The 17,518-nt window shown below is 48.3% G+C and overlaps 1 protein-coding gene and 1 long non-coding RNA gene across 14 annotated transcripts in view; one reads left to right on the top strand and one right to left on the bottom strand.

Annotated features, from left to right (window-relative positions):
* Positions 1-13,732, bottom strand: part of SLC29A2 (solute carrier family 29 member 2) — a 29,622-nt gene extending 15,890 nt beyond the window's left edge. The window contains exons 1-7 of one of the 13 annotated variants that reach the window (XM_077920369.1): positions 11,238-11,681; positions 10,640-10,723; positions 8,725-8,860; positions 7,571-7,676; positions 4,304-4,360; positions 2,663-2,744; positions 66-253 (exon numbers count right to left, since the gene is read on the bottom strand). In XM_077920369.1, coding sequence (XP_077776495.1) covers positions 66-253; positions 2,663-2,744; positions 4,304-4,360; positions 7,571-7,599 — 356 coding nt within the window. In that variant the 5' untranslated portion in view covers positions 7,600-7,676; positions 8,725-8,860; positions 10,640-10,723; positions 11,238-11,681. Of the gene's footprint in view, positions 1-65; positions 254-2,662; positions 2,745-4,303; positions 4,361-7,570; positions 7,677-8,724; positions 8,861-9,595; positions 9,616-10,639; positions 10,724-11,237; positions 11,682-13,601 lie in introns of those variants that run through there. The other 12 variants (XM_077920370.1, XM_028709857.2, XM_028709858.2 and 9 more) reach the window with 12 other exon arrangements.
* LOC114586424 (uncharacterized) lies at positions 3,836-10,068 on the top strand. Its single transcript, XR_003704119.2, has 2 exons — positions 3,836-4,239; positions 9,848-10,068. It is a non-coding gene; the product is annotated as an uncharacterized LOC114586424 (long non-coding RNA).
* Positions 13,733-17,518: the final 3,786 nt, after the last annotated feature.

The following is a 17,518-nucleotide window of genomic DNA, read 5'->3' as shown; positions in this document are numbered from 1 at the left end:
GGCAACAATCATCTTGGGCATGGGATCAGGGCCAAGATGGAGGAGCAGGAAGCAAGCTAGCTCACCATTGGTAGAGGAGGGAGTTGAGAAGGGTGAAGAGGAGCAGAGGCAGCTGGGAAAGAAGAGTCAGCCAGTTGCTGAAGTTAAAGTCATCACTGCAGTGGGATGAGGGTTCAAGTCCCAGGCCTGTCCAGTTCCCATCCTCCTCCTTGCCAGCTGAGCAGTTCCCCACAATGAGCCGAGACTGAAAATACTGAAAAGAAGGTTATACTCTGTGTGAGCGGTGTCTGTGTGTTCAATTCCCTAGGAAGAGAGGGGCCGGGACTCAGACTCGCCCTACACCATGGTTATTTATTAGATATTTATATACCCCATTTCATTGCAAGATCGCAGGGTGGTTCACAGGATAAAAATACAATACACATTGTTGGACCGTTAAAGCTCTTCCCCTCTTAACCCACATGCGTGCAGGCTAATTGAGGCATGGTGCAAGGACACTTTGCACATGCTCCACTGCACCTTGCTCATCCCTGCCATGCTATGCAATCGATGGAAGTTCCAGGGCTGGCTATGGTGAGCTAAGCCCGCAACTCGACACAGTTTCCTCAAAGCACCAAACAACAGGAAGCCACGCTGCCATCACAAACAGCCTCCATCACTGCGTGCCACTGGCACAATGGGGCTTCCATTTCCTCTCTTCCTCCTCCCCCTTCTGAGCACCCCAAAGGTGGAACTGCAGGGTTGGATAGGCAAAGAGCAATCCGCATATTTGTGCAGCTGTTTTTTTTAAAACAAACAATTTACGGACTGATGCCAGAATGGGATGGAAAGGCCTTGCGAATGAACTCATACGTGTGAAATGGAGACTATCCTTTCCGTTCCTGCTTCCAGGTTAAGTGGGATCCAGGGATGCAGCCTAATTCATTCTGGGCAAACGGCCTTAGAGCGCAGCTGGATTCAGAGTTTCCTCTTATTTTGAAGAACAGGAAATGCAAAGAAGTGAGTGTGCAACAAGGGCGATGATTCCTGGCGTGAGCTGCACATGAGATAGTTAACCACGTGCAGTCAAGCCAACAATTCATGTTTTGCTAGATAGGCACACGACAGGAGACGAAGCTCACAGAGTTTTCCTGCAAGTTTTCTAGAAAGGTTTCTGTGAGAGACGCTCCCACTCTTACTCTTCCTATCTCTTTCCACCATGCCAGCAACATGAGAACATCTGCTAAGCTAGACCTAAGTACCGTATTTTTCGCCCTATAAGACGCACTTTTTGCCCTCCAAAAATGAAGGGGAAATGTGTGTGCGTCTTATGGGGCGAATGCAGACTCCTTGGCTTCAGCGATAGCAACTCGAAGCCTCCGAAGCCTGCGCTCCGGAGGCTTCGTGTTGCTTCCGCTGAAGCCAGGAGAGTCTGCTCTTTGAGGCTGGCGGTGGGGGAAAGCAGCGCTTCCCCCATCGCCAGCCCCAGAGGATGGGGGGCAGCAGGAAGGCGCGCGACTTTTGGGCTTTTGTGGGAGATGGGGGAATTCCCCCACCTCCCGCAAAAGCAGGCAAAAGCCGCGCACTCTTTAAAGGGGCTCCGCGGCTTCTGCTGGCTTTTCTACGAGGGGGGGAGGATTCCCCCACCTCCTAGAAAAGCCCGCAGCAGCTACGCACCCTTTAAAGAGCGAGCGGCTCTTGGGGGCTTTTCCCCAAGGAGGGAGAAGGGACTGACTGGCAGAGTCAGTCCCTTCTCCCTCCTGCGGGCTTTTGCGGGAGATGGGGGAATTCCCCCACCTCCCGCAAAAGCCCACAAAAGCCTCACGCTCTTTAAAGGGGCTCCGCGGCTTCTGCTGGCTTTTCTACGGGGGGGGGGGAATTCCCCCACCTCCTAGAAAAGCCCGCAGGAGCCGCGCACCCTTTAAAGAGGGTGCCGCTCTTGGGGGCTTTTCCCCGAGGAGGGAGAAGGGACTGACTGGCCGTTTCAGTCCCCTCTCCCTCCTGGTCGAAAAGCCCGCAGGAGTCACGCGGGGCTCCTGTGGGCTTTTGCGGGAGGTGGGGCAATTCCGCCACCTCCCGCAAAAGCAGGGAGAAGGTCTTGGAGTAGCGCACAGGCTGCGTGCAGCCTGTCCACTGCTCCCAGAGCTGCGGGGGGGAAATCATATTTTTTTCCTTGATTTCCCCCCCTGAAAACTAGGTGCGTCCTATGGGCCGGTGCATCCTATAGGGCGAAAAATACGGTATGTCTTTGTTACTGAATTACCATGTTAAGCCTGCCCAGACAAAGCTGCTGTATCTGTTAACTCTTCAACAAGTATTCTGAGTGAGTAAATGTTGTCTTTTTTTACCTTTTACAAGACTGTGTGGTTGTTATTTTAAGGGATAGAAAAGGGGAAAATACAAGGGAGAAGGCAGTCTGCCTTAAAGCATCTTGGATTACTTAAACTCAAAAGGCTAAAACTAGCCTATCCAAACTTCCCTGTTAATCTGCAAAAGGGTGCCTTCTGCTGAACTCACAAACGTAAAGGAGGAAGGATAATATCTAATAAAGATATCCTCTCTGAGCATCTACAGTATTCATATCCCAACCCTGTCCTGGGGCTCAGCCCTGGAAACGTGTCATCCTCCCCGCCCCCCCGCCCCGGATGCCCAGAGAAGAAGGTGCCTAAAGCAAAGGACCCACCGGTATGGCCGTGATGAAGAAGTTCCAGGGCAGGAGAGTTCCCAGGCCAAGGAGGAAGAAGATGATCCCCACACAATGGAACCTGGAGGTTGGGAGAGGAGAAGCAGCCATTAAACTGATGTAGCTGTGAGCAAATCAGGACACTCGTCCATCTAGCGCAGTATTGCCTGCTCTGGCTGGCAGCGGCTCTCCAGTGTCTCAGCCAGCAAGGGGAGCTTCCCCCTTCACCAACTACCTGCTGATCCTGATCCTTCCTAACTGAAGGTGCCCCGATTGCATAGCAAGCAGTCTTAACGTTGAGCTACAGTCCTGCTTAAAAAAGAGTGATAAAGATTCTAGCCCTCAAGATTCTGAAAAATCAGGGCTAGATCAGGCTCAGTACTGCCTGCTCTGACTGGCAACAGCTCTCCATGGTCTCAGGCAGCCGCCACCTGTCTCTTGATCCCTTTTAACTGGAGATGCTGGGAATTGAATCTGAGACTTTCTGTAAGCAGAGGAAGCAGTCTACCACTGTACTACGTTCCCTCCCTCTCAAAGAGGAGTCAAAAGCAATTCAGGCCAGGCAGGTGGGTCATAAATACCACAATCCAAGCCTTCAATGCTTCCCCTCCATGAGAACACTGTGTAACTGTGGTCGCAGTGCTCAGAGTGGGGCTGGGTGGCTGGGCCTAACCACCCTTTGAGTATCCTACAATGGCTCAAAGTGACCCTAGGTGAGGGAGATCAAGGGAAGTCGAAAAGGTAGCTAGGACCTGCTTTTGGGGTTTCTGGAACAATACAAGAACCAAAACACAGCTTTCCTTTGAAATCTGCAATCTTCCCAATTTTGCAGCGCAGTTCCTCAGCCATATGTACAGAAATGCGCATACAAATGTGCATTAAAGTGCGTATCTAAATATAATGCCCAAATGCATTAGGAAACGGCTTTGCAAAAATGTCTTTCGTTAGGCAAAACTGCCTACAGAAATACGCTCATGAATTTTCACGAGGGCTTCCCACCACCAACATGAGGACAGAGGCGGAAATGTGGAGAGCTCAACTCCAGATCGGCAAAATGGGGAAAGGAAACTGACAGTTTCTCCCATCCCTGCCTCCCGAAATTTTGGACCACAACTCCTATCACTGGGGCTGACTGAAGCTGTAGTCCAAAGTGTCTTGAGCGCCCCAGGTTACCAAAGGCTGGATCTGAAGCAGAGCGAGAAAGAGAGCGACAGATTTAATCTAATAAGCCGAAGGCATGTCTACACGACAAGGCCTTGCCTGGTAGCGGTTTCCGCCCTCCTCCCCGCCAATCTATTTACCACCCCATATTCTTATCCCTCCCCCACCTGGCACACGAATGGAGCACAGCGCCAAGAAGAAAGCGTTCCCACCCCCGTGCTCATTTCTGGACAGGAAAATCAGGTTTTGAGGAACCGATTCCTTTGTTTGCTGTTTTGTTTTTTAAAAGAAGGGAAGCGGAAGATTTAAGCCACCAGTGCACTTGTGGCAGCACTGGGGCGGGGAACAGGGTACCTAAAGGAAATCTGTGCACCTGCCCAGAAAACTGGAAACTCAACACTTCAAATCCTCATACCGTAAGTAACATGCAACTTGACTAATCCAGGTGTGAAACATTCCACTCCCTCCCCAAACACATACCTGAGTATGCAGAAAAGGAAACCCAAGAGGGCACACCTAGGCAGCTGCATTTTGTAACTGAAAACAACAGGGAGGTGAGGCTTATACAACTGGTCCAATTTGGAGTTAACGAAAAAAATGTGTTGGGTGCAGAACAGAAATAACGGGCTGCATACAACTAACTAACTCATAATGATTTTTATTATTCATATGCAGGGCCGGATTTAGGTTTGATGAGGCCCTAAGCTACTGAAGGTAATGGGGCCCTTTATATGGCCAACTGTCCTTTGTCAACAACAAATTGTCGCTGTTTTTGTGTGTTGAATATATGCTATATGGTGATTTATAGGACCTACTAGGTATCTAAAGCCATTTGCACATAACATAATATGCTTTTTATCTTATATTTTGGAAATGTACACCATGGGTTTTTTTTTTCCTTTAAATTTTTTCTGGGGCCCCCAAGAGAGTGGGGCCCTAAGCTATAGCTTGTTTAGCTTATATGTAAATCTGGCACTGGTTGGAAGGATTGCCCAAGGATCATCTAGTCCAACGCCCTACAATGCAGGAACCACAGCTAAAGAATCCCCGACAGGTGGCCATCCAACCTCTGCTTAAAAATCAGCAGTGAAGGAGAGGCCACCACCTTCTGCTGTCAAGCAGCTCTTACCCTCAGAAATTTCTTCCTAATGTTTAACAGGAATCTCCACGACTGGACCTAATGGTCAGGGGTCCCTTTACTCTTAAGCCATGATGGATCTAGGAGTCTTGGTTGACCACAAACTTGACATGAGCCAACAGTGTGACGCGGCAGCTAAAAAAGCCAATGCAATTCTGGGCTGCATCAATAGGAGTATAGCATCTAGATCAAGGGAAGTAATAGTGCCACTGTATTCTGCTCTGGTCAGACCTCACCTGGAGTACTGTGTCCAGTTCTGGGCACCACAGTTCAAGAAGGACACTGACAAACTGGAACGTGTCCAGAGGAGGGCAACCAAAATGGTCAAAGGCCTGGAAACAATGCCTTATGAGGAACGGCTAAGGAAGCTGGGCATGTTTAGCCTGGAGAAGAGGAGGTTAAGGGGTGATATGATAGCCATGTTCAAATATATAAAAGGATGTCACATAGAGGAGGGAGAAAGGTTGTTTTCTGCTGCTCCAGAGAAGCGGACACAGAGCAATGGATCCAAACTACAAGAAAGAAGATTCCGCCTAAACATTAGGAAGAACTTCCTGACAGTAAGAGCTGTTCGACAATGGAATTTGCTGCCAAGGAGTGTGGTGGAGTCTCCGTCTTTGGAGGTCTTTAAGCAGAGGCTTGACAACCATATGTCAGGAGTGCTCTGATGGTGTTTCCTGCTTGGCAGGGGGTTGGACTCGATGGCCCTTGTGGTCTATTCCAACTCTATGATTCTATGATTCTATGATTCCTTGCTTGTCATTTGAATCCTTTGGTTTGAGTTCTACCCTCCAGAGCAGCTCAAAGCAAGCTTGCTCTGTCTTCCATGTGGAAACATCCTCCAGATATTTGAAGATGGTTATTGTATCAGCTCTCAGTCTCCTCTCCTCCAAGCGAAACCTACCCAACTCCCTCAACCGTTCCTAACTGAGGCTTGCAGATTTTCATTCCCCCACCCCTTTGGTCCCACTCCACCCTTCCCCATCCACGCCACTGGGCAGATTCTGGTGGAATGCATCACGGATTCATTGTATTCGTCCAGGAGTGGGGGTGGGGGAACCTGCAGCCCTCCAAATATCTCTGGGCTTTAAATCCCATCCTTCCTGACTGCTGGCCCATGCTGGCAGGTGCAATCAGTACTGAAAAGTGTCTCACTGCACCGATACCATCATGAATGTGCAATAAAAGCAACATCTAGAGGGACCCTTGATTGAAATCAGTGGGCATGACTGACTTAGGTCCATTCATTTCAACGGCTATACTCTGAGTACTGTATAACGAAATTGGGTTTTTAATATTTTGTTGAGAGCCACCCAGAGTGGCTGGAGCAACCCGGTCAGATGGGTGGTATATGAACAGTTCCAGATTTACGTATAAGCTAAACAAGCTAAAGGGGGGGGGGGAATACCTGGATGTACATTTCCAAAATATAAGATAATAAAACAACAACAACAACAAAAAATCTACATACAGCAACAGTGTTTTGTGTTGTGTAGGTTCTGCTTCCAACTCTACAATTCTATGATTCTAAGGTTCATTGCAGTTCTGCAAACATGGGCAAATTTATTATTTTTTATTGCATTTATATCCCACTTTTTTTCTCCAAGGAGTTCAAGGTCATGTACATTGTTCTCCTCCTCCTTATTAAATCCCCACAACAACCCTGTGAGGTAGGGAGGTTAGGCTGAGAGGAAGTGATTGACCCAGGGTCACCCAGTGAGCTTTGTGGCCAAGTGGGGATTTGAACCCTGCTTTCTCAGGTCCTAGTCAGACACTCAGGTGTGTTTTTTAACCACCTTTGTACCCTACAAATCCCCTAAGAAGCTCATGAGATCATCCCATTTTATCCTCCCCGTAAGCCATGATGAGCGACGCAGGTGGCACTGTGGGTTAAACCACAGAGCCTAGGACTTGCCAATCAGAAGGTCGGCAGTTCAAATCCCCGTGACGGGGTGAGCTCCCGTTGCTTGGTCCCTGCTCCTGCCAACCTAGCAGTTCAAAAGCACATCAAAGTGCTAGTAGATAAACAGGCACCACTCCAGCGGAAAGGTAAACAGTGTTTCCGTGCACTGCTCTGGTTCACCAGAAGCGGCTTGGTCATGCTGGCCACATGACCCGGAAGCTGTACACCGGCTCCCTTGGCCTGTAAAGCGAGATGAGCGCCACAACCCTAGAGTCGGCCACAACTGGACCTAATGGTCAGGGGTCCCTTTACTTTTTAGCCATGATGGGCCAAAGAAAAGCTTCATGGATTTTGAACCCAGAGCTCTCCCCACTCTGGCCCACCACACTCGACTACACCCCACAGGCCCATGAGCAACCTCTGCTTGAGAAGGGATTCTGTTTAACTCAACAACAAATAAACAAACCACCCTCTAACATGAAAAACAGTAACTCATCTATGAGGGGGTGTCACGTTCGGGACTCTTGTATATGTTACAAAATCCCTACCCAAAAGGCTCAGGAAGCAATGTGCTCAAAGGCATCCCAGGTATCATTCTCACGTTTCAGTCTCTGCAAGTGGTTCTGAGGGTTAAGATGCTTATTATCCCGGCTCTTTTCAAAGTATATTCTCCCCAAGTCAGATCTCACGGGGCTTTGGTACTTACGAGTCCTTGGGGGTCCCCTGAGAAGCCATCGGGAACCAGTTACACCCCCTAAGCGGGAGGCAGGAACAGTGGCCGGCGTCTGGCCCCTGTCAAAGCACAGCTGCACCTGAAAGGGAATTGAAAAAAGTAGTAACAGAAGGGAAAACTCTGCCTCCATCGATGAAGGGCGAAAAAGCTAATAAACTCGGATTATGCCCATCTCAAGCGTTCAGGAGGTTCTGAGAACTCCAGTTTTCAAAGAGGGGATTTGAAAAAGCAATGCAAGGCAGGAGGAACTGCACACTCCAGATCTGTGCAAAAAAAGCACAATAAAGCACCCCAAGGGTTGACAGGACCCTGCCTCACCCTGTAAGAGAAAGACCCCCAGACCAGTGGTCCCAGGGAACGGCTGAGATGCCCGCTTCCCTGCTCTTGTGACATGTGTGGATCAGATGCAACCGCTCACTGCTGCAAAGGCAGGGAGTCTTTTCCAGCCCAATGGCGACATGCCAACAGTTGGCAGGGCCAGAGGCAAAAGCGTGCAAAGCAACAAATGCGAATTTTACCCTTCTGCGCACACCCCTCTCTGTCCTCCATCAAGGCACAGGAGAGGCATTCTCAGAGTTCAAGGACATTTTGCAGACAAGCAAACACAGTCGAGGCCAGTGAGGGGCGTGACTTTGAAAGACCCAATAGGGAAGGCTGCAGGGTCACATTTGGCCCTTGGGCCTGAGATTCCCCACTAATGAAAGAAATGCACTCTGCATGCCCCCAGAGGCACTCTTTTTTCTGTTACTACTTACTCTACTCTGTCTTGATCATATAACTGTCGAGCTGGAAGGTGTCCTAGACCAGCCCCCTGCGATGCAGGAATACGCAGCTGTACCACATTAAGGATCGAACCTGCAACCTTAGCCTTATCAGCACTACTCTCTAACCCACTGAGCTATGGCTCTAAGGCTGAGTCAGATGAAGCCCTACAACTGTTATCCTGCCCATGCCTTCAACAACTCAAATGAAGGCCAAGAGTGTCCTCAAGTCACAAAACAGAAGGGAGAGGAAGGGTCTTACTCTTGCACATGCTCAGAGACACTCTCCTCTTTGTTACTGCTTCACACTCTACAGGGATGGACACAAAGCATTCAAAGATCGACAAAGGAGTAAAGACAACTGACCCACAGCACTGAATCGGTCCTAGTTCAAGCCCAAACAGGCATCCTGGAAAACTGCATAGGCCTTTGGCCTGACCCAACTTCAGGGCTCGTCTTATGTTCCAAGGCCTCAGGTCTGTTCTGAATACCAGGATAAGCCCTGCAAGATATGTAGCAATGACAAAGGCGAGAGTGTCTCTGAGAATGTGCAGAGTTGACCCTGCCCCTCCTCAGTGCCTGGGCTTGCGGGGCAAAGAAGTTAAGCACTAGTGTGGAAGTGAGTAAAATGGAAGGGAATTTGCCATTACAGCATTTGCCAAGGTGGTGTTTTCCAGACCTAATGGACTACAACACCCATCAGACCCAGCCAGCAAAAGGGTGATCGCTGGGGCTGATGGGAGCTGTAGTCCAAAACATCTGGAAGGCACCCAGGTTAGGGAAAGCTGGGTTATTGTTATATCTAATGCCGGACACTTGTGATTGTAATTTAATAAATAATAATAATAATTGTCATTTGCATGCTAGTTTTACCTGGTTTTCTCCTGATTTTAAAACAACTTAAATAGATACATTATAGACATATTTCTACAGTACTCGAGGGGTCATTTTGGCCAAAAACCTATGTATACATTTTAACTTGCATTTTTTAAAAAAAGCAACAACAAGCAATCCAGTACGAAATAGAATAATCTGGTTCTTCCTTCCAAATAGGCCCCAAATAGGCGTCAAAGAGTTAACGTAAATTCCTGGTTATTTTGCAACAAGAAAAATCAGGAAGTAAACGGAATAAGCATAATCTCTTAAATCCAGATGCACAGAATGGAATTCACCCTGGGAAAAGGTATCAAGGGAATTGTTGTTTTTACACAGAGACACACACACAGAGCCTACTCACATTGCTGTCACCACCTCCAAAGACTTCAGCCGACTGCTCAGGTAAGGTCTGTTAGTCACGACATTATACACTTCGAACAACATTTGGGATTGCCCAATCAGGAATTTGCAAAGGCCTGGTCAAAGGCCATGGGAGGTTTTCACCCTTGCAAATGCTTTTGTTGACAATGGCCTCTGGTTACCCTCCTCCTCTCAAATTCCACCCCCTCTGCAGTTTTTTTTTTAAAATTAAGTGTTCGTTTATCTTTCACAGGTAATACAAGGCAAGTAACAAAGGAAACAAATAATATTCCCCCCTCCCCCTGGAACAGTCTCAGAAATATGTCCAAGAAAGAAAAGAAAAAAGTTAATTCCACCACATATCAAGCACCAAATAAATGTATCTGTCAATAATTGCCCACAGGTCACAGGAGGTCTAAATTTGTGCTTTTTTTGTTATAGCATATGAAATAAAATCAAGCCATTTTTTTGGTCTGCCTTTTTGCCTTTGTTTTCTACAAGTTATTCTCCTGTTCTGGTTTAGCATCTGTCGGCATTGGGCAGGAAGTCGAACAGAATACAGGAGCCCAGCTGAGGCATCACTCTTTACCTTGCACGTAATCCCACCAGGACTCTGAATTTGGGGCAATAAGAAAGCTATGTTTATTGCAGGAAGCAAGGAAAGATCCTAGTTCTGTCTAACCAAGGGGGAGATGCAAAGAGTCAGCCAGGCTTGATCTAGGTCAGGAGTCTCCCTGTAGAGATGAGGTGGTTGCTTAATTGAGAATGCTGCCCTCCTACGCCTTGGGTAGCTTTAAGAGTATTTCCCAAATTCTTGGAGGACAGAGCTATCAATGGGCATGAGCCACAATGGCTATGTTCTACCAACACTGTGCAGTGTCCTTCTGAATGTCCATTGTTGGAGGTGTGGACTAATGCAGCAGCCAGGCTCTTCTTATGAACCGGCTCATAGTTCAGGGGTCAAAAGACCATAATAACACGAGAAGAGCCCACTGGCCCATCTAGTCCAGCATTCTGTTCTCACAGGGTTCAGCCAGGTACTTACGGGAAACCTGCAAGCAGGATTCGAACACAAGAGCACTCTCCCCTCCTGTGGTTTCCGGTGCCTGGGATGATTCCACCGAAAAACCTCTGGTGGCCCAGAGAGAAAGTTTGGAAGGGTCAGTTTTGAAAAACAGGTTCAACGCCTGGCAATCTTCCCCCTCCCATCCTGGGTTAGGATGGATACAGGCTGCGCTAGGGAAGGCGCTCTGCACAAGCTCAGGGGCACAGCCGCTCCCTGCTAGTCACTCAGTGGTAGAGCATCTGCCTTGCAAGCAGATTGCCCCCCCCCCCAGGTCCAATCCCCAGCATCTCCAGGCTGGGCTAGGAATGTCCCCCCACCTGAAACCTTGGACAGCTGCTGCCAGTCAGTGTAAACAGTACAGAGCTACACGGACCACGATAAAGACCTGTGTGCTTATTTGCTCTAAAACTGCACCCTGATGTTGAAAATGTCCCCCCCCCCCCCGTCTCTGACTGATCTCTAGAAAAGGCATTTTTTAAAAAGAAGCTAGGCTTGAGCCCCTGCACCTGTTTTCGCCTCCCCCACCCCCAGGCCCTCCAAATCCTCTTCTTAAGCAATCCTCTTCCAGAGGCCCTACCTTGAGTTCGGAAGGGTCATATTCCTATGCAATCCAGAGTCACTTCGCTTCGGATCATGGGAGCACGCTCGGGCATCCTTCCTCGCGTTCCTGCACCCCCGGACCTCTTCGCGGCGCTCGGGGCCGCTGCGGGCTGGGCGCTCCAAGGGGCGCCGAGGCTCACCTGCCTCTGCGGAGCTCCAGCCCCCGAGGGCGGCGCTGCTTGCTGCCGCTGCCGCCGCTGCCGGTGCTGCCCGGCCTCGCCTCCATGAGGCTGGAGATGCCGGCGAGACAGGAGAGCCTCTCTGCCGCCTTCGCCCTTGGAGGGTCAGGGAGGAGCCGGCCTCGGAGCCTGCGTACAGGAGCGCGCCTGGGAAAGAGGCCGCCTCTCCCCACCCCTCTCTCGGTCCGCCTGTCCGCCGGCACCCTGAGAATGGCCAGCGGAGCCAACCGGCAGGGAGAGACCGGGGGGGGGGGATGGGGGGATGAGGCGGCCGACGGAGCAAAGGGGATCTCTGGGGGAAATGGGCCTTTCCAGTTGTCACCAGCAGGGCCGCCGCTAGCATTAGGCCAACCCGGCAGCTGCCTATCTAGGTCGCAGCGCTGAATTTTGAGGGGAGGGGCGCATTTTTTTACACAGATTCGCTTTTGTTGCATCTTATCTGTTCCAGGCAATATTTTACTTTTATTTCAGATCTTCAATGCCGTTTCTCAAAGCTCAGAGAATCAACACTGTACTTGAGGGAATGGGTGGCAAACTGTAAAAAAGAGAAGAAGACTATGAATCGAAAATGGAGATGCCACATGTCCTTTCCCTTGTTTATTTGGTTGTTTTGCGACACGAGGAAAGCTTTAATAAAAGCTAATTTAAAAATGGCGAAGGAAAAAAGCCACGCAAAGTAAAATCTGGAGGGACCCGAAATTGAAACTTTTAAGAAACATAAATGTTGACATCATAATTCACAAGTTGAATCAGAATTATTTGCGTGCCAAACTGTGGTCTTTTGCCGTTGAGAATTGGTGTCATACAAGTCCACGCAAATGTCAGCACTCTGGTGGCTGTGTTCCAAAATAGCTGAAGGTTCTGGGCAGCCCTCAAGGGCAGCCCTCCGTGGAGTGCATTACAGCAGTCTAAGCCCAATGTTACTAGAGCATGGATTCCCGTAGCAAATCTAAATGGAACTTCCCTGTCCAGCAGCACTCTTCCCTTAAAGGCCTGTGGAGACAGACGATGGACAGAGCGCTGTTGCCTTCACACCCTGCTTCTGGGCTTCTCAGTGGCATCCATGGGAAACTGGATGTGGGAGCTCTGTGGGCTTTTAGAGCTGATCCTACCAGGGCCAGCTCAATACATTTTGGCACCTGAGGCGGACTCCAAAATGTCACATGGACCCTCCCTGCCATGGAAGAAGGGGTGAAGGAAGTTCTACACCAGGAACAAAGGGGTGGGGGAGAGAAAGAGCTACATCAGGATCTGCTGCCCTTGCGAATCCTGCCGCCTGAGGCAATCGCCTCACCTTGCCGCATGGGTGGGCCGGCCCTGGATACTGCAAGCCTACTTTCTTATGGAGAACAGGCTGGAACTTCTCCACTCCTCACCCCTTGGTGAGTCTTTTGCATCACAATGTAATATTAATATGTTCATAGGAGTCTTTGCATCTGAGCCCCTCATTGCACTGACCCCTGCCCTGGCCTTTCCGCTGCTGAGCTCTTGGTTGCTACTTACCATTTCCACAGTTCCCGGGGGGGGGGCACTCTATGACTGTGAACACACTATGCATTTAAGCCTACCCTGCTCCAAGAATCCTGGGAACCATAGTTTGCTAAGGGTGCTGGAAAGTGAGGGCTGCACTACAGTTCCCAGGATTCTTTGAGGAAATGCCAGTTGCTGGGACTCACAGAGGCGGAGAATTGCTGTTGTGCTGCTGAGGTCTTCCTTTCAGGTTTCCCCACTAGGGTGTCTGGTTGGCCACCGTGAGAACAGGATGCTGGCCTAGATCCAGCCGTCAGGCTCTTCTGGGGTCATTCACTTACTCTCCCTCAGGCTAAACATGCCTTGCTCTTTTAACCAATCCTTATAGGACTTGGTTCCCAGAACCACTCATGCCATCCTGGTCCCCTCTGGGCATGCCATCAGTGCAGCCAGTGCAGAGTACAAGGAGGCAGGTGGCCTCTGCCCTGAGGATCTTACAATCAGAAGTCTGGCGCGGAGGAAGGAACAGAGGAAGGAGCAGGGTTAAGCATGGAAAGAATCTGCAGTTGTTTCAGTTGCAGGTAGCCAAGCTTAGCTCCAGATTTCGCTACTGCAGGAGAACAGAACTATGCAATTATGAAACAAGTCGCACAATTTAAAACAAGCTGAAATGAGGTTTTTTACACACTTACTTTTGTCACCTCTGGAAGGCAGGGCTAAACAAAGCAATGTATCTCACCATGGGCCATGATTCCTTGGTAATGGCGCTCTGCATGCCACAGCCACAGCTGCTGTGAGTGAGAAAGGGAAGTTCTTCTGTTCTTCTCGAGGTTTCCGTTTAAGTTCCCGCCAAGAGGCGATGGCTGGGAGGCTGTGACTCCTTGCAAAGTCCTTCTCTAACCCAGCAGAGGGCACTAAGAGGCCTTATTATGCAAAGGAGGAGGGCAGGAGCGGAAGAAGGGGGTGGGACAGCTCACAGCTCAGGTTCTTCTTCTTCTTTTAAATTTGTTATTGATTTATCATAAACACTTGTACAAGATAAGACATAACCACCATACATGGAGCATCTCCAGTATAAAAAAATAAATTACAGAGCTGCAGTTACATATAGCCAAGTTTTTAAGATGCCCAAGCATAATGAGGAGTGAGTCGTAGGAGGAGCACTTATACGACTCTCCCTATTTATGTAATAAGAAATGGAGACCAGTTTGCATCAAAACTGTATCACTGGGCTTGACCCCAGACTGCAGGCATTCAGCTAAAGGCGTGTTCCACACACTGGTAAACCATTCCTCCTGCAGAGGAACTGTAGGTGATTTCCAGCATGTTTCTCAAGAACGTACTGGACTTTACGTCCTGAGGATACAAGAGGGGCCCTGCTCAATTAGATGTGTGGTCCGTCTAGTCCAGCATTCTGCTTCAATGCAGCAGCTAGCCAAATGCCCCCGGAGGTCTACAAGCACGGCGTGAGAGGGGCAGCATTACCTACTGCTGCTGATGCACAGTAGCTGCCTCTGATCCTGAGGATAGCTTGCAGCCATTGTGACCAGTAGCCACCGATAGCCCATGTCTCCATGCATCTACTTAAAACCTTTTATAAGCCGTCTTCAGCTAGAGACCCATCTTGTGGCAGTGAGTACCATCAGCAAACTGTGTGGTGTGAAGAAAGACTTCCTTTTCTCTGCCCTGAACTTTCTGCCAATCATTTTCACAAGGTGCCCCCCCCCCCAGTTCTGGAATTATGGGAAATGGAGAAAAACTCCCCCCCACCCGGCACGTATAATTCTCGTGACCCTCCACCGTGTCCTCCCTTTAGCTGCATACTTGTAAATAAAGCAAATGTTGTCAAATGTAGGCAGGCACATGCCTTCCACTGAGGCAGATCCTTGGGTCGGTCCATCTAGCTCAGGGTTGTTCCCACAGATTGGCAGCAACTCTCTAGGATTTCAGAGCAAAGGCTCCCCCTTAGCCTACCTGGAGATGCCGCTGGGGACAGTGGCATAACGTGGGTTGCTAGTGCACGGGGCAAGGCAAGTATCATCAGCACTGTCCACCAATAGGCTGGAACAAAGGGCAATAGCTCGGCGACCTACCCGAGTGGCAGCTGTGGCGCCCTGTGAGCGGCAAGCATGGTGGAAAGTGGGATGGGGGATTTGTCAGGAGCAGGTATCTTTCTAAAGCCCACATGAACATGGGGGGATTTTCCGTGTGGTGGGGAGGGTACACTCTTTTTTATGTATTATTTTTGCTTTCTCTTTCTTTTTTTCCTTTTGAAATTTTGTGCCCCTATGAATTTTGCACCCAGGGCAATTGCCCCCGTGATTTCACCCATGCTACATCATTGCTTGGGGGTTGAATCTCAGACCTTCTGTGGTTAAAGCTCATGCTGTACCACTGATGTACAGCTCCTCCTCAAACCTCCAGGACTTTGTCACTGAAAGGAAACTCAAATCAGCCATTTTTTAAAAGAATAACACTTGAATCTTTGATTCTCCTTGATTTTATATTTCACTTTTATTCCAAAGTGCTCATCACATCAAGACCCAACACAGGGTCAGGAATTAACAAAACAGAAAGGAATATATGTACAGGACAGAGTTCCACCAATGTACACGTATAGACATATTTGTGTTTGTCTTTTAAAATGAAAAAGCAAACCCAATCACATATAATTTTGTATATATATATATAGATAGATATATGATACAAATGTACATCATTGGTTTTGGGTTTTTACAACATCCCACATTTCAACAATGTGCGAATTCATAAAAAGGTTCAGAGGATTCAATCCTGATACTTAGTCGTAGACAATTCTACGTGGAGTGACAGCCCCACCTCCTATCAAACGATGGGGAAGTGGCACATTTTTAATTTGAAGAAGAAAGAAGAACGAGAAAGAGGAGGAGGAAGCACATATCTCCATGGCCTGACCAACCCATTCTTGTTCAGAACAAAGTCTGGGACAGGATTGTGGAGAAATGAGCAACCTCCCTTACAAAATCATTGGCTTTTTAAAGGAAAAAACAGCTAGATAGTGATCAGTATTTATATCTATAAACATTTATGTTCTGTACCATCATCTAGACCACTATGTCTCCTCTACCACAACACAGACGCTGTTGAAATATAGGACACTGCCTTATACCAAGTCCATCTAGCTTAGTATTGTCTACACTGACTGGCAGCAGACCCCCAGGGTTTCGGGCAGGGATTCTTTCTAATCCCTACCTGGAGATACCAGGAACTGAACCTGGGGCTTCCTGCATGCAAAGCAGATGCTCTACCACGGAGCTACAGCCCCTCCTCACTTGAGGGTGGTCAAAGGAAAGTTTGGGATTCTAAAAAAAATTATTCCAAATAGCTCACACTGTGATCATGTATATTATGGCAGATCCTGCTGTGACAGGAAATGCGTTGGTCCTACGAGAACGGATGGGATCATGTTATATGGGGGGTTGTTGTTGTTATTTTTAAACTGGAACAACAACCAAAGAAAGAATGAAAGAATGAATGAAAGAGGATTTTGCTGAAAGCCAGAAAGAAACATTTAGAGAGGACAGAGACCGTGAGACCCAGATTTCCAATAAAATGATTTAAAATGAATTCAGCTACAAACATCTGCTGCCATCCACAAGATCACCTCTGGATCAACAAGCCTGTACTACCAGGCTGCAAATTTTTAATTTGCCCCGTTGCTCTAGCTGAGAGCAAATAACACATTGTGGTACACAGATTCAGGAGAACAGCCATATTTCCTTCTTGGCAAGGCTCCCATCATCCCCAGCTGGTATACTCATGGATGATGGGAGTTGTGTTCCAGAACATCTGGAGGGCATCAGAGTTGTTTTCGTTATTATAATTTTATTATTATTATTATCAAATGCTACTTGATCTTTGCAATACAGGAAATCTCTGTCAGGTCTGAGACTCAGCCCAACCCGGGAAATGGATGAGATGGGTGCTTAACTGGTAGAGGTGGAACTAGAAATGGCTAGTTCTCTCTGGGCTGTTGCGAGAAACTTAGAAACCTAATAATATCAACAGTCAGAGCAGCAGCAAGAACAACAGCCCCTTTAGAACTGGGCTAGTTGAATTTGAATTTTAAGACTCCTCTGTGAACAGAAATGTGATTTGTAAGACAACAGGAGCGAAGAACAAACAAAGAAACAAAAAAGGAAGTAAAATGTCACATCACCAGCCATTGGCCCTTACTATAGTAGGTTCAAGTACCACCTACACGTTCTGTTCTCTGGGGTGGGGGCAGATTAGAAGAGGAGGAATCCCCATATCACGCGCAAACTGGCTCCGCAAGTGCTTCGTTCCAACTCTGCGTTGAATGGCGATTGGGAGCAGCCTGGCGCTAGGCCCCGCCTTGAATTTCTTAGTAAATTACATACAAGATTACTCACTACGAGTGAATACGGTAACGTATGTAAGTCCACTTACAATGGTCCTTCCCTTAGCTCTGATATCGGTTATCTTAGCTTCGATGTCTCAGAATCAATATATATATGTATATATGTATATTTGCTTTTGTTAATTTTTTTTTGTCAAAAAAACAACAAAAACAACAAAGTCTTTCTTCCAAAAACCCCATCCCGGGATG

Source organism: Podarcis muralis, chromosome 16 (genome assembly GCF_964188315.1).
Source record: "Podarcis muralis chromosome 16, rPodMur119.hap1.1, whole genome shotgun sequence".
NCBI classification, from domain to species: domain Eukaryota; kingdom Metazoa; phylum Chordata; class Lepidosauria; order Squamata; family Lacertidae; genus Podarcis; species Podarcis muralis.
Note: the sequence above shows the minus strand (reverse complement) of the source record. Positions and strands in the feature narration are given on the sequence as shown.